Source organism: Dioscorea cayenensis, unplaced genomic scaffold, assembly GCF_009730915.1.
Source record: "Dioscorea cayenensis subsp. rotundata cultivar TDr96_F1 unplaced genomic scaffold, TDr96_F1_v2_PseudoChromosome.rev07_lg8_w22 25.fasta BLBR01002018.1, whole genome shotgun sequence".
NCBI classification, from domain to species: Eukaryota; Viridiplantae; Streptophyta; class Magnoliopsida; order Dioscoreales; family Dioscoreaceae; genus Dioscorea; species Dioscorea cayenensis.
In genome coordinates this window covers 1-13,967 of record NW_024088409.1, presented here as the reverse complement: position 1 = coordinate 13,967, position 13,967 = coordinate 1, and the positions used below count along the sequence as shown (strand labels likewise).

Sequence of the window (13,967 nt, the reverse complement as noted above, 5' to 3'; positions counted from 1 at the left end):
CTTCTTCTACCAAGACTAGAAATCGAGCTAGAAATTTTCTTTATAACACCTCGTGAGAAAAGAGAAGGCAAAAGAGACTTACCCACCATAGAAAGGGAAGGAAAAAGAGAATGAATGACCTAACAGAACAGAGGGAAGGCAAGAGCTATTATAGCTACTACTACTATGACTTTAAAGGAATGCCTATGAGTCAAATCTCTTCGAGAGACCCCTTTTGATATCATCCTACTGAGCTTGCTAATCAGTCGCATCAGTCCATTAAGTGGATTAACCCTCAGCTTGTGACATTAGTGGCTTGTCGCACTACCCTCCTCTCAATGGAGCTCTCAGACAAAGAAAGAAGCTACTACAATGACAGCTACTACTCCTAGTAATACTCATAGACTGACTGATCTTAGGACATCTTTCTTTACTTTCTTTTGCTCACTCTTCTCTTTTTTGATCCATCACTGCCACTCTTTACTGCAAGCGAAGCGGTCTTCCCTTTCTCTCACTTACCCGTCTTTCTTTACCCTATAACAATCCACAGAGTTGCGAGGGAAACTCAACGCTTCAATTGGGCTATGTTCCACTACTGTTTTCCAACATATTATCGAACAAGATTGAATGCCGTCGGGATCGGGCTCAGCAAAAAAACTACTACTATTCTACTCTATCCATTTGTTGGTACAACTCATGTCTCTTAGAAAGTTGTAAAAAGAACATATAAAAAAATGTCTTATTTATGTAATAAACGAAAGAAAGATCAGACGATGGGGGAGACTCTCTCATAAGTGAGTACTAGGGGCGCAATCCTTAGCTATCAATGGGCTACCCGCTTCGTAACCTTCGCTCCCTTCGCACTCGTTTACCGGTTGCTCTTCTTATTCATGATTATGCCGTTCGCTGGGTCAAACTGACTGGCTTGGGGCCTGGGGGGTGCTCGGGCCACATTCGTGTCCCATCTCAGATGATTGGTAAGTTAGACCCTAGAGCTCTTGAGTGCATTTTTGTGTGCTATTCTGCACACTCTAAGGGTTATGTTTTTGTACTTGAGCGTGGAGGAGGTGAATTGGCAGAGGTTGAGTCCCATGATGTAGAATTCTTTTAATATGTTTTTCCTACAGAGCTAAGGCACGGATCACCGGGGAACTCGAGGAGTTACCTGATTCTCATGATGGTACTCCTATGGTTGTTGATGACAGTGGGAGTATACCTGGGGAATCCGAACCACTTGGAAAGTGTGCACGTGGTCGAATCCTTAATAGATTCTTTGAGATTGAGGGAAGAACCAATGCCTTCCTTTCAGTGGATGCTGACGAACCTGGATCCTATCAGGAGGCGTTGGAATCGCCTAACTCTGCTCAGTGGTTGGCGGCTATGCAAGATGAGACTCTACTCTCGCGGGGCGAAGCTGCCACTACCAAGAATGATTTAAGATAATGTATCTACCAACAAAAGAAAAATGGATTTCTTTGCTCCCCCTCTCCGCGCGCGCAGAGAATCGGGAAAACCATTATTCCGAGCGAGTGTTGTGTCAGTCCAGTGTAGGACTGAGGCGGAGGGCAGGATAGGGAAGAAGTTCACGAACGAAGATTTTCCAGGAAGGGGAGTCCTTTCTTTAGGCATTCAAAGCTGCCAAGCAGGAGTATATGTAGTTTATTTTATGGCTTCTTTAGATTGATTTGTAAAAACAATGGAGTCCGTATTCCAGCGCTAACTAAGTGGCACGGTCTTCAACAGACAATTGAGATTGCCTCTTTTGATGGTCTTTGCCTTGTATGAGTCATCGGGATCTTCGGGCGATCGAAGGGCACACTTTTGAATCTAGCGCCCTTATTGCGTTGCGTAAAGGAATCCTATTTCAATGGCCTCCAATTCAATGCGAAAACTGGCCACCCGCTATGTGCTGTGCGGGGAACAGCTCTATAAAAGAGAATTCAACCACGTTTTGTTGCGCTGCCTAACAGAGGAGGAAGTCCAGCAAGTGATGCATGAGGTGCACGCCGGAGTTTGTGGCGGGCATGTCAATACTATTCTGTTGGCCAAGAAAAGCATTTTTTTTTTCTACCATGGAGGCCGACTGCTACTCTCGGCGTCCTGTCCGCCGTTGCCACAGGTGTCAAATTCACGTGGACTCGATCCACGCGCCAGCATCGGCCCTCCATGCCACAACCACACCTTGGCCTTTAGCAATGTGGGGTTGAGATGTCATCGGCAAGATCTCCCCCACGGCCTCGAATTGGCATTGTTTTATTCTGGTAGCGACGGAGTATTTCACGAAATGGGTCGAAGCAGGTCGCACGAAAAAAAAGTCACATTATCCGCCGGCTTCCACAAGAAAGATTCTCCGATAACGGTCCGTCTTTCAAGAACAGGCGTACCAAAGTAAAAAAAAATATATAAGATTTTCCGCACCTTATTATCCCCCGGCCAAGCAGAAGCCACGAATAAGACATTAAGAAAGTAGGAAGATGATTGATTCTGGGCGTGACTGGTCCCGTTCGCGCTCTGGGCCTATCGAACGTCTATTCCTACCAATGCAACGCCGTTTTCATTCGTTTATTTAATTTTTGCTGCCCTCCCCGGGGCCCCGGAGGGGAATTGAAGAAGAGATCCCATCTCTTTCATTTGATCTCCCTGGAGGGACAGCTTCCCGAGGAGGAAGGACATAGAGAGCGTCTAGCCCAGCTAGAATTGCTAGATGAGAAGCGGCTCCGAGCCCAGATATATCAGCGCAGGATTTACCAAAATAAGGTCTTGGAGCGCCGCGGAGATCCGGTTCTTAAAAAGATTTTTCCCTCTGCTGTACCCGGAATGGGCCAAACTGGGAAGGACCGTATGTCGTCACCACGATTCACCCTGGAATGCATATAGAATTGCTAACTCAGAAGGATAAGAATGAGCAAATCTTTTCAATGCCATGCATCTAAAAACGTATTATGCCTCGAGGAAGCTCTTATGCCAAGGGCACAGGTCAGAAAGCTAGCTTTCAACGGTGGATCTGGTGTAACCGCCGGGGGGGAGAAGGGAATTGACTGAGCTCGTTAGCGCTAAAGAACCGGAGACTGCACGCTCAAATGAAAAACCAACTCGTATTCGGTTCCTTCGACCGGAACTGCTTCTACTAGCCTGAAGAATCGGACATTGAGCCCCTTCCCTCGCTACTGTGGCTCAGTAAGGCTTGGAGAAGCGCGGGGCGGGCATGACGGTCCTTTCTTTCTTTTACTGGGAATGATTGGAGGAGGATGCACCAGCCACTTCCCGGGATGTTCCGCATTATTGACCCAACCCCCCGAAATCTAAGACCCAAAAAAAGAAGCAAAGAAAGAACTCAAGACCTGGAGAGAGAGGAACATAAGAGAGAGAGACGACCGGTCGATCGTAGTCCAACCAGTCCTCGGCTCACCTTTGTTTTGTTTGTTGCTGGTGAGCCCCATTCATGACCAGCACCTTCTCTCCTGTTTCCTTTAGCGGAGGCTGGGCTGGCTATTTTCTTTAGTGTAGTTTTCCATCCATCCGTCCGTCGTCTTCGTTTTCGAAAGGTAGAGCTAGCAGATCGAACACGGCCTATTGGCAGCGGAATCAATCAATAGTGGAGCCAATTCCAGAGCGAGCATCCCTTCCTGTCCCAGCGAATCCAATTCAAGTCCTATTCATTGGGGATGTAGGTCGATCTCAAGACCCAACGAGCGTAGGCACAAAAGCCAAAGCGAGCTAAGGGGCGAGCGGAGCAACGCTTTGCTAAGAACCCAGTCTCATGCGAAGGATAGTCAGTTAGTCTCAGGTAGCTCTGTCTTTATTGCCTTTGACTTGACCTCCGCGACACCCCTAAGGACAAAGGCATATGTTGGGCACCACTTGTAAGACGTTGTATTCCACTATACACTTTACGTATAGGAAGACATACTAATATTATAACAAACAAAAACTATAGGAAGGCAAGCACTTGTCGAAACACCTCTTCTTTCTGCAACTCTGCTGGTTTTTCTATTATACTGATTGCTGGCTCCCAGGCTTTCCTGCTGCCTTTTTCAATGCCTCTCCCACTGCTTTCATCGCTGGTGCCTCCACCTCTGCTAGTGGTTTTGTGGATTAACCTACTTATGCCTGGGACTCAAGCCCTTATGGAGAAATAGGTTGTTCTGAATCAACGGGCTCTGCTGCCCCCGTATAGCGACTCTCTGCTGCTTTTACTATTTTATTTTCTCTTAGCTCCTGCCTTTGTATCTGCTATGAGTGAATCTACTCAGGCTCTGGGTGAAAGAACCACTGCGATTGCCTTTGACCATACTTTATACCTATGCCTATATTCATATCTTCGAGTTGTAGATCCAGAGCGAGTAGTTGCCAAAAAAAAGAAAGGGGCGTCTGAGATGCTTTATCATCTTGGATGCTGAGGTGAAGTGCAGGAATGCAGGATAACCGAAAACGAACTCGCGGAAGTTAGAATATATATATATATATATATATTCTTTTTACCAACTATGTCAGATATTAGATCAAGCTCTATATTGAGCTGTTAGCCTTCAGACTAGCACCATTCCTTGCTATATATAATATAAGGCTAAAGTAAAGCAGAAAAAAAAAAGGGGAAGACCCGGACTAGCACTCCTAGCTTCCCTCCCTTTGAAGTGGATTTCTCAGCTCCACGAGTAAAAAAAGAAAAATGCCCACTACTTCTTCATTCATGGCCTATTGATTGATCTCCCTTTCGTATTCATTCGACCTGAGGCAAGCAAAAGAGAAGTCATACAAAGAAAGGTTCTTTTATGCAATACATAACGGGCGGGCCACCTGTGGATTCCTCCAACTCAATGAATGAAGGGGGGAGTATGAGGAAGGCCGACTTTCTTTCTATATGAAGATGATAAAAGGAAAAGGGTCAAACATTTCTAACTTTCGAATATGACTGAATGAGGAAGAGCTCTTTATGTGGTATCACTTTACCACCATCTGAAATGCGCGAAACTTCGATTGGTGGAAGCTAGTCCATGAAGATTCTCTCTTCTCTTACGTGCAATTCCCCTCTTTCGGTAAGCATCCAGTATCTCAGCAAATGAACATTTCTCTAAGCTTATCCTGTAGCTTATACGTCGTTTGAAAGCAGCTCCAAGGATCCAACGAATAGCTAAGGTTTGTTGACGATCCCTGGTTACAATCCCAGGGACATCATAAATAGTACCTGCGACTCCTACTTTTACCACTTCGCATATGGGCTTTATATTATCTACGGCGTCAACCATAAGTTTGATTACATCGCGTTCAGTTCGAGCTGGGCGATTAAAAGTTTTATAAACAATAGCACGAACTCTAGTTCTTTTACCATTTATCATGCGAAAGTTGACCAACTTCTTGATCAATTGTTTTTGCTCACCATCCAAGTCCCCCATATAGCTGAGAATTTCCGAGCAATTGGAAGATGACGAGGCCGAAAAATTGATATTACGCGATCGTTACTGTCCATCTTTATCAGCCAACTCCCCTGTTTCCTTCCATAACTAATATCGTCCGAATGGATGACTGACCCACGGCACTTATAAAATCAAAAGAAAAGAAAGGTGGTTTCTTTTTATTTGATCAAGAGTCCCTTTCGCACCCTTGACTTTTTTGTAGACTTCACCATTATGCTCATAATCATTTAAATCCTGTCCTGTACTGTAATATCGTATCGAGGTCAGCGACTTTGTGACGGAGGGGGATCTCAGGCCCTCTCGCAGTCCATTCCATTAGTTCTTAAATCACAAAATGGAATGTGTCCCTGAAAATATCGCCCGTCATCCTTGCACCATATTGATCAACAAACTAGATCTTTATAATCCACTTTTTTTTTTCCAAAGAGCGCAAGAAATTAAAAAGGGATTTATACTGCCATAAACAAGTTTGTCTGTCAAATCTGGAATGTAATAAGAAAATTCTTCTTTGCTATATGAAGCAGGACATCCATCTGCTTGGTGGTGTAATGCGAAAATGTCAAGGTATATATTGGGAGCATTACAGTATTGACATAGTAAGCAAGTTAACACTTTCATCCCTTTCTCTAAGCATCTATCGTATGAAATATTACGATGAATGCAATTGGCCAATCCACATCCCCAACCAAAATGAAGACAACTTTATAAGGCGTGGCTACTACGGTGGTCATACGGACGCATTCAAGCCCATAGGTTCAAACCTATTCTATTACGACGTGAACTCTCTGTATCCCTTCGTAATGAAAGAATATCCAATGCCCGGTGGTGTTCCAGTCTGGCATGGTAATCTTAATGGGAAGGACTTAGATAGCATCTTCGGCTTTATCGAGGCGTATGTCGTCTGTCCTAAGACTATCAAAAAGCCCTTTCTTCCCTATCGAGACCAAAATGACACTCTTATCTTTCCAACTGGGGAATTTATTGGTGTCTACTATAGCGAAGAGTTAAAGTATGCAAGAGACTTAGGCTACACAGTGATTCCAATCTCCGGCTACCTTTTTTTGAGAAGATGGAAAGCCCCTTCCGGGACTTTGTCAGCGATCTTTTTCAGAACAGGCTTGAGGCAAAGAAGAAAGGAAATGATGCCTTGTCATATGTATACAAGCTCATTATGAACACTCTCTACGGGAGATTCGGCATTAACCCTAAAAGCACCATTACCGAGATCTGCTCTGAAGAGAGATACTTTGATTTGATCCGGCATAGTGACTTAATTTTCGGTGACAGGCTTAGCGAGACATACTACATCGTTTCCTACCATATCAATACCGGAAAAAGCACGGATTATTGGGTACCACCAAAAAACGCTGCTGTACAACTAGCTGCTGCTATCACTGCATCCGCTAGGATCTATATGTACCCCTTTATATCAAGAGAGGACTGCTACTACACGGACACTGACTCGGTTGTGCTTGGGCATCAACTGCCTAGTGATGTGATTTCTTCTTCTGACTTAGGAAAGTTTAAGCTAGAGGATGAAATAAAGATGGGATACTTTTTTTAGCACCCAAATCCTATGGTTACTATAACATTGAGGGTCAATTTATCTTTAAGTTCAAGGGACCAGCTAAAAAAACCAAATTGAACCTTCATTCTTTGAGCAACTATATTTAGATCCAACCCGGGAAATACTCGTTCAGGCGGAATTTCCCTTCCGGATCAATAAGCACACCCTTAACATCTTCAAGAAAGACTCATTCGTCAAAGTGGGAATTAAGCTGGGCAACAAGAGGTGTGAAGTATTCCATGGAGATGTGTGGGTGGATACTGAGCCAATTCATATCACAGACTTGTCTTGTCTAGATCACAGTAGTAAACTAATCATCTCCCAACTAAAGGAAAAATGTTTACAGCTAAACAAAGAAATTACTAATCTAAATTATAAATTATCCCAGAAGGAAAGAGAGATTGAGGAGAGAAAGAAAGATATTCAATCACAGTTTGATCCGTCCCGGTAAAAATCTGTTATAGAATTTCGACTGCTTTTGGTTACATTTAGAGCAGTGCTCTTGGTCTGTCTGTCTCTGCCCCCTCTTCTTTGTTTCTGTGCTGTGCTGCGAGACTTTCTACGTCTTTTGTTCTCTTGGTTGGTATTCTCTATTCCTCATCTTCTATTTCTTTTTCTCTTTAGCGCTTTCCAAGCAACTACCCCCGTTGTCTGCTTTGCTTGGTAAACAAACGTAGCCCATGTGTCTGAATTTCTGGATAGTATGAAAGGATTGAGTAGAGTAGGATGATTTGAAGTGTCATAAGTTAGTATAGCAGCAATGGACGATAACTAGTTAGTCCGAGCTCTGCTTTTATTTCATCAGGTGTGGTGTATGTATAAAGAATCAGATATGCTTTTACGCTAGGGCGGAGTCAACTCATGGGAGATGGTGTCTTGTCAATTCTTTTCCCCCCTCCTTCGTGAAAGACCCTCATACCCTCTCTTTCATCCCCCCTCCCCTCTCCACTGCCAACCGGGACGGGTTCTTTTCGATTTGACAGGGAAGGGAAGGGGTACCTCATGCATGATGGCATTACATTATTACATTTTGATGAAATAATATTCCGTTAAATGTTTCTGCTATTTTTTTCTAACTCTATATAAGATATTATTTATCTTTTTCACTAAAAACACTGAAGTTATCATCATCACACTCAATATATCCATCATGACTTATCCCGAACATACCGGTAATACATTTAATATTTTTGATCACCCCGGGAGAAATTATTGATATATTTCGAGTTAATTGAAGTTTCTTAAATAAAAGTCGTAAACACCTCAATAGGATTATCTATTTCTTTTTTTATCGTGAGGGAAACAACTATAAAAAAATGTCGAGGTCCATATCGTCTATATTCAAAGTCAGGGTATTCATCCATGAATAATATGTCTAAGCTAGATAAATAGATAGTCAATAAGAGTTGGGAAAATATACCCACTGGCATAATACCGCTGTCACGGGGCTTAAAATATTCTCCATTACGGTCAACAAATATAGTTTGACTGTAGTCAACAACTTCTCCATTTGGTAATAAAAACTTTTGTTAAATTGACAAAAATTCTTTAATTAAATATAAAAATATAAAAATTTTATATTCATCTTTGATAAAAATCATAAATAATTTATGTCTATCAATAATAAGATAGGTATTACTTAGATCCAGATTATACAATTTCTTAACTTTACCAATGTTTTACTACATCGGTATTATACACTCTTGTATAAACAGACAAATAAATATAGAGCTTCTACTCTTACAAAAGAAGACGTAATATAATATTTCCTAACAAGATCAGTCATAGCAAAAAGAACAACATCATCTTTATCGTTAGCCTCATAACAAAAATAGCCATTTGGTTCAATATTACTATTTTTGAAATATATAAAAAGCGTTGATGGATTTCTATCAATAATTTTAACTACTTTCGGTGAGAGAATATTATATGATTTTAAAATTATAGATGTTACAATCTTCTAAACTGAAAGATGGAGAAAAGGGTAAAAACGAGATGGGTCTTTCAAGTAATAATGATTCACCATATCACTAAGTATGAAACAGGATTATTTTTTTAAAAATGATCATCATCACAACTACAAAAAAATCTTGTTTAGGTGGAAAAAAACATAATATCGAGATAAGAATCTCATTTTTCATTTTACATTTTCATCCTATATTATTAATCATTTCATTCGGAAACTATCCCTACGACTAGAAAAGAAAGCAACCATCACGCCTAGGGCAACCGCCTTAAGCACGGCCCATTAGTCGGGATTGTTATCTCCATAAAAGGAGACTCATTTCTAAAAGGTTGACACAAGGGATGAGGATACCTCCTTGCTTTCAAGAAAAATGAGCTTTATGGAATCCTAGTGCATCATGTGTAAGTGAGAAAAATGGTTCATAGGAGTCCAAAGAAGCGAACAAGTCGCCCAGTGGAGGGTGATCGGATATGCCCGGCGCAAAATTGTACTAGACAGTACAACCTACGCCCAAGCGGACATAAACCAAGAAAGCGACCATACATTCCACGAGAAAAAGTGATTACTTCAACCAAGATTTTTGGTTAAAATTTTCCTCGGGTAATAACACACGCATACCTGAACCTGAATGGGAATAAGGATACAACAAATCCTCTGAAATAGCTCTGCTATTATATCTTAAACCAAGAGAATTACTTAAAAAATGCAACCTATCAAACGAATCAGGTAAATCAAATTCTTTAAGTAAGTAGCTATCACCTGCGGGAGAAAGCGAAAACCCAAGCACATAAGAAAGAAATTGTTGTCATATAACAATGAACTCGGAAAAATGGCGTTCAATAATATTACGAGGAAGCTCTATAAAAAGGGGCTTGCGAGTTGTTCATTAATAGAAACGGCTCCAAGCGAGAATGTCCTCGTAAGAAACATTGAAAAGAGTTTATCCATCAAAGTCGGGAGGATAATATCCTTCTAGAATTGTAGAACTGCTAGAAGAAGATAATGATGATGATGAAGTCTTGTCCGCCAAAAGAAAGTTCATTAAAGTCCTTACATAAAAAGAAATATATGATAATTATCAATTGCACGTAAAAATACCAAAGCAGGGGGCTGCCCCAAAGTGAAATTTGTTCATTATTTGTTTGTTAACAAATGTTTTTATGAGAAGGTTCTTTTTCTATGGTATCCAACAATACTTGGGTCACCAACTCATTGAGTGATTTGCCATTAAAAAGATGAAGATAAAAAAACAAATTAATAAGGTTTTTGGGAAGAGTTTTACCAATATTATTTGAGCAAAAAGAACCACAAAAGCGGAACAAACTATAAAAGCATCTAATTCGCCTTGTACAAAGAAGAAGTGTTTTCCCTTTTTAGAAAGCAAAAAAAGGTAAATTAGCGAAGACAATTACGTGATCTCCAAATTACTATTGAGGATAAAACTATGAACTTTGATGAGGAATCGATCTATAGTAGTACTAAAAACATTATCAAACTTTTAATTGGGAAGGAACTAGAATGTGTTAGGGACTATCTTAGGAAATGGGGGCTTGAAGCTGATGATATGGAATTGCTTTCAGAGTTTGGTCAATATACGCTTGAGGCACTAATAGTTCATGTTCTAGCAATTGTTTTTTTAACCCCAATGATTCCCGAGGTTATGGTTTGTGTTGCTACTTTGGTTGAACACTTAGAGAAAATCGTTCACTTACAAGCTAAATTATTTAAATGCAGAAGGTGTAAACTAGATTTTTCATCTCTGAAAGCCATGGAAGATGGGGAGAATCAGCGGACAAAAATTAGCTAAGCTCTACCCATTCGGAGCCGCATTTAGTACAATTCATGGAGTCGAGAAAAATTGATCCAATATCTTAGGAGGAGGGCCCTTGGTCGAGCATACTTCTTCATTTCATCTGCGAGAAGCTTTTTGAAAGCACCTCTTCTTTCTTCCCCTCTTGGCGGTGAGATTCGAACCCTTCCACGACCCCCTACGTGATGATGACAAGTGGGGGCTACCCATACGAGGCTGGGCCACATCAAGTTAACTTAACGGTTCCTCTGCGAAGCAGAACACATAGTGACGGAGATACTCCTACTGACAAACCATTGATCCTCTCGATGCGCTTTGCAGGGATTGCCAAGGCCTTTTCAGGGACGAGGGCAAAGGTGAAGAAGACCCGACTTCGCGTCTTCTCTTAGACTTGTCTTCTTGGCACAACTTCACATAAGCTTCAATGTCCTCGCCCATATCGGGCAAATAATTATGCCGAGATAACAATGCCTTCATTCTCAAGGCACTCTGCCTGCTACGCTCTGGGCCTATGAGTTGATTGCCTTGACACGGTGGTGTGCATGCCAGCGCTCAACCCAAACCGTGCAATGGTTGCCTCTCGAATGAAATTATGAGTGGCTCAGGTGTCCACCATAGCATGGGCTTCCCTGCCATTCAAGGTCAGTGGTACATAAAGAAGAGAATGAGAAGGGATACCTTTTAATACCCGTCGAGTCCCCAACAATTACGGAGGATTGATCCGGCTCCGAGTCACTTTGTCGCCCTCGGTGACCAATGCGACTAGCTTTTTCCCTCTTGGGCAATCCCGCAACACCTTGAGAAACTCATCCCACGAGCCGAAGGTAGTCCGACCAGCCCGAGCATCATCGGCCTGCCGAGTTCTCCACCAAAAGCTTGGTATCGCCCAGATAAAAGTACATCCCCACCAAGGGTGCTTACTCGACTTAAGCTTTTCTTTCTTGGGTCTCACGACCTTTCTTTTGCAACTACTTCTTTGGAAAGGCTGTCCTTGTTCTTCTTCTCCTTTCTTTTCTTTGTTTTTCATTCGAAAGTTCAAGCAAAGAGATTCAAAGCTCAAAAAGAGTACTCGTAGAGAATGAATGCGAGTCAAGCAAAAGCCTTGGAATTCTTCGGACTAAGGAAAGAAGGCGTAAACTAACTATCGGAAGCTAAGAGCACTTGTCTCAGAGTAGAAGAACTAGCAACTTGAAGAGCTTTCCTCAAGAACCCGAGAGTCCCACATCATCCGGACAATCGAGTGAGCCACATTCGAGCATCTAGCACTTGAGTCCCTACAAAGCCGAGTTTATCCACTCTGACATGATAGCTCTTCCCTCTTCTTATAGGATTCATCCATTAGACCTCCTACCCGATCCACTTTCAGTAGAGCTAGAGCAGAACAAAAGAAGGCAAGAACTTTGAAAGCCCATTTTGAGCGAAGAAATATAGTACTTTCTTGAGAGCCCTAGACCTTCTCTCTTTCTGGATTGATTCCCACTCACTGCCTGATAGCTGGCTTGGCCATGAGACCTATTGCCTTATTGTCCTGGCTCACTTCACTACTTTGGAGAATGGGTTTTTCCCCTTTACTGGTTCCTAAACGCTCTAACCCATCGGGAAGCTCCATCCAAAATTCTAGTTGATGTGAGCACTTTCCCGAGGCAGAGTCCGAGATCGAGCAATGAAGTCTTGGGTCCTTTGTCTAAGGGTCCTTTTCTGTTCCACTAACCTTAATGCACTTTTCGAGTTGCCAAGGTGGCATTGGTGGTCTCGTTTTATCATAAATAGATAGAAAGAAAGCGCTATTCTTCCAATTTTTAAAGAGCCTTAGCTCTATCATTGTCTTTCTTTGTTCAAGTATGGAATTATCTCCCTAGAGCTGCGGAACTCACGACTCTATTAGAAAGTAGAATGACCAACTTTTTACATGAAATTTTCAAGTGGGATGAGATCGGTCTAGTGGTCTCAGTTGGAGATGGGATTGCATGTTTTTATGGATTGAGCGAGATTCAAAGTCTGGAGAAATGGTGGAATTTGCCCAGTGTGTGAAAGGAATAGCCTTGAATCTTGAGAATGAGAATGTAGGTATTGTTGTCTTTGGTAGTGATACCGCTATTAAAGAAGGAGATCTTGTCAAACGCACTCGGATCTATTGTGGATGTTCTTGCGGGAAAGGCCATGTTAGGCCATGTGGTCGACGCGTTGGGAGTACCTATTGATGGAAGAGGGGCTCTAAGTGATCACAAATGAAGACGTGTCAAAGTAAAAAGCCCCGAGGGATTATTGAACATAAATCGTGCACGAACCTATGCAAAGCAGGGCTTAAAAGCGTTGGATAGCTCGGTTCCTATAGGTCGTGGTCAACGAGAACTTATAATCGGGGACGAGACAAACTGGAAAAATAGCTATAGCTATCGATACTATATTAAACCAAAAAGCAAATGAACTCAAGGGGCACCTCTCTCGAGTGAGACATTGTATTGTGTCTATGTAGCGATTGGACGGAAAGCTCTCGACTGTGGCACAATTAGTTCAAATTCTTCCGAGCGAATGCTTTGGAATATTCCATTCTTGTAGCGACCACCGCTTGGGATCCTGCTCCTCTGTAATTTCTGGCCCCATATTCTAGGGTGTGCCATGGGGGAATATTTCCGCGATAATGGAATGCACGCATTAATAATATATGATGATCTTAGCAAGCAGGCGGTGGCATATCGACAAATATCATTATTGTTACGGCAACCACCAGGGCAGTGAGGCTTTCGAGGATGTTTTCTATTTACATTCCCGTCTCTTAGAAAATAACCGCTAAGCGATCGGACCCGAGACAGTGCGGGTAGCTCGGCCGCTTTACCCGTCATTAAAACACAAGGCGGAGCGTATCGGCCTATATCCCCACCAATGTGATCCCCATTACGGATGGACAAATGCATTCGGGAAAGCAGAGCTCTTTTATCAGCGAATTTGACCAGCTATTAATGTTGGCTTATCATCGAGTCACGTCAAGTCTACCGCTCGATTGAGACAATGAAACAAGTCATCGATGAGTTCAAAACTAAATTGGCACAATATCGCGAAGTGGCGCCTTCAGCTCAATTTGGGTCGGACCTTGATGTTGCGACTCAAGCATTACTCAATAGAGGTGCAAGGCTAACGAAGTGCCCAAACAACCACAATATTCACCACTTCAATTGAAAAACAAATTGTAGTAATTTGTCACGACTATCAAGGGATAGCAATACGTAACCT

General features: G+C 42.2%; 1 protein-coding gene and 1 pseudogene across 1 annotated transcript; one reads left to right on the top strand and one right to left on the bottom strand.

The window, feature by feature from the left end:
• Positions 1 to 4,587: 4,587 nt before the first annotated feature.
• LOC120257330 (ribosomal protein S7, mitochondrial) lies at positions 4,588 to 6,439 on the bottom strand. The gene has a single exon (XM_039264817.1). The coding sequence runs from the start codon at positions 5,370 to 5,372 to the stop codon at positions 4,926 to 4,928; it is 447 nt and encodes a 148-aa protein (XP_039120751.1). The 5' UTR covers positions 5,373 to 6,439; the 3' UTR covers positions 4,588 to 4,925.
• Positions 6,194 to 13,926, top strand: LOC120257328 (annotated as a pseudogene).
• The last annotated feature ends 41 nt before the right edge of the window (positions 13,927 to 13,967 follow it).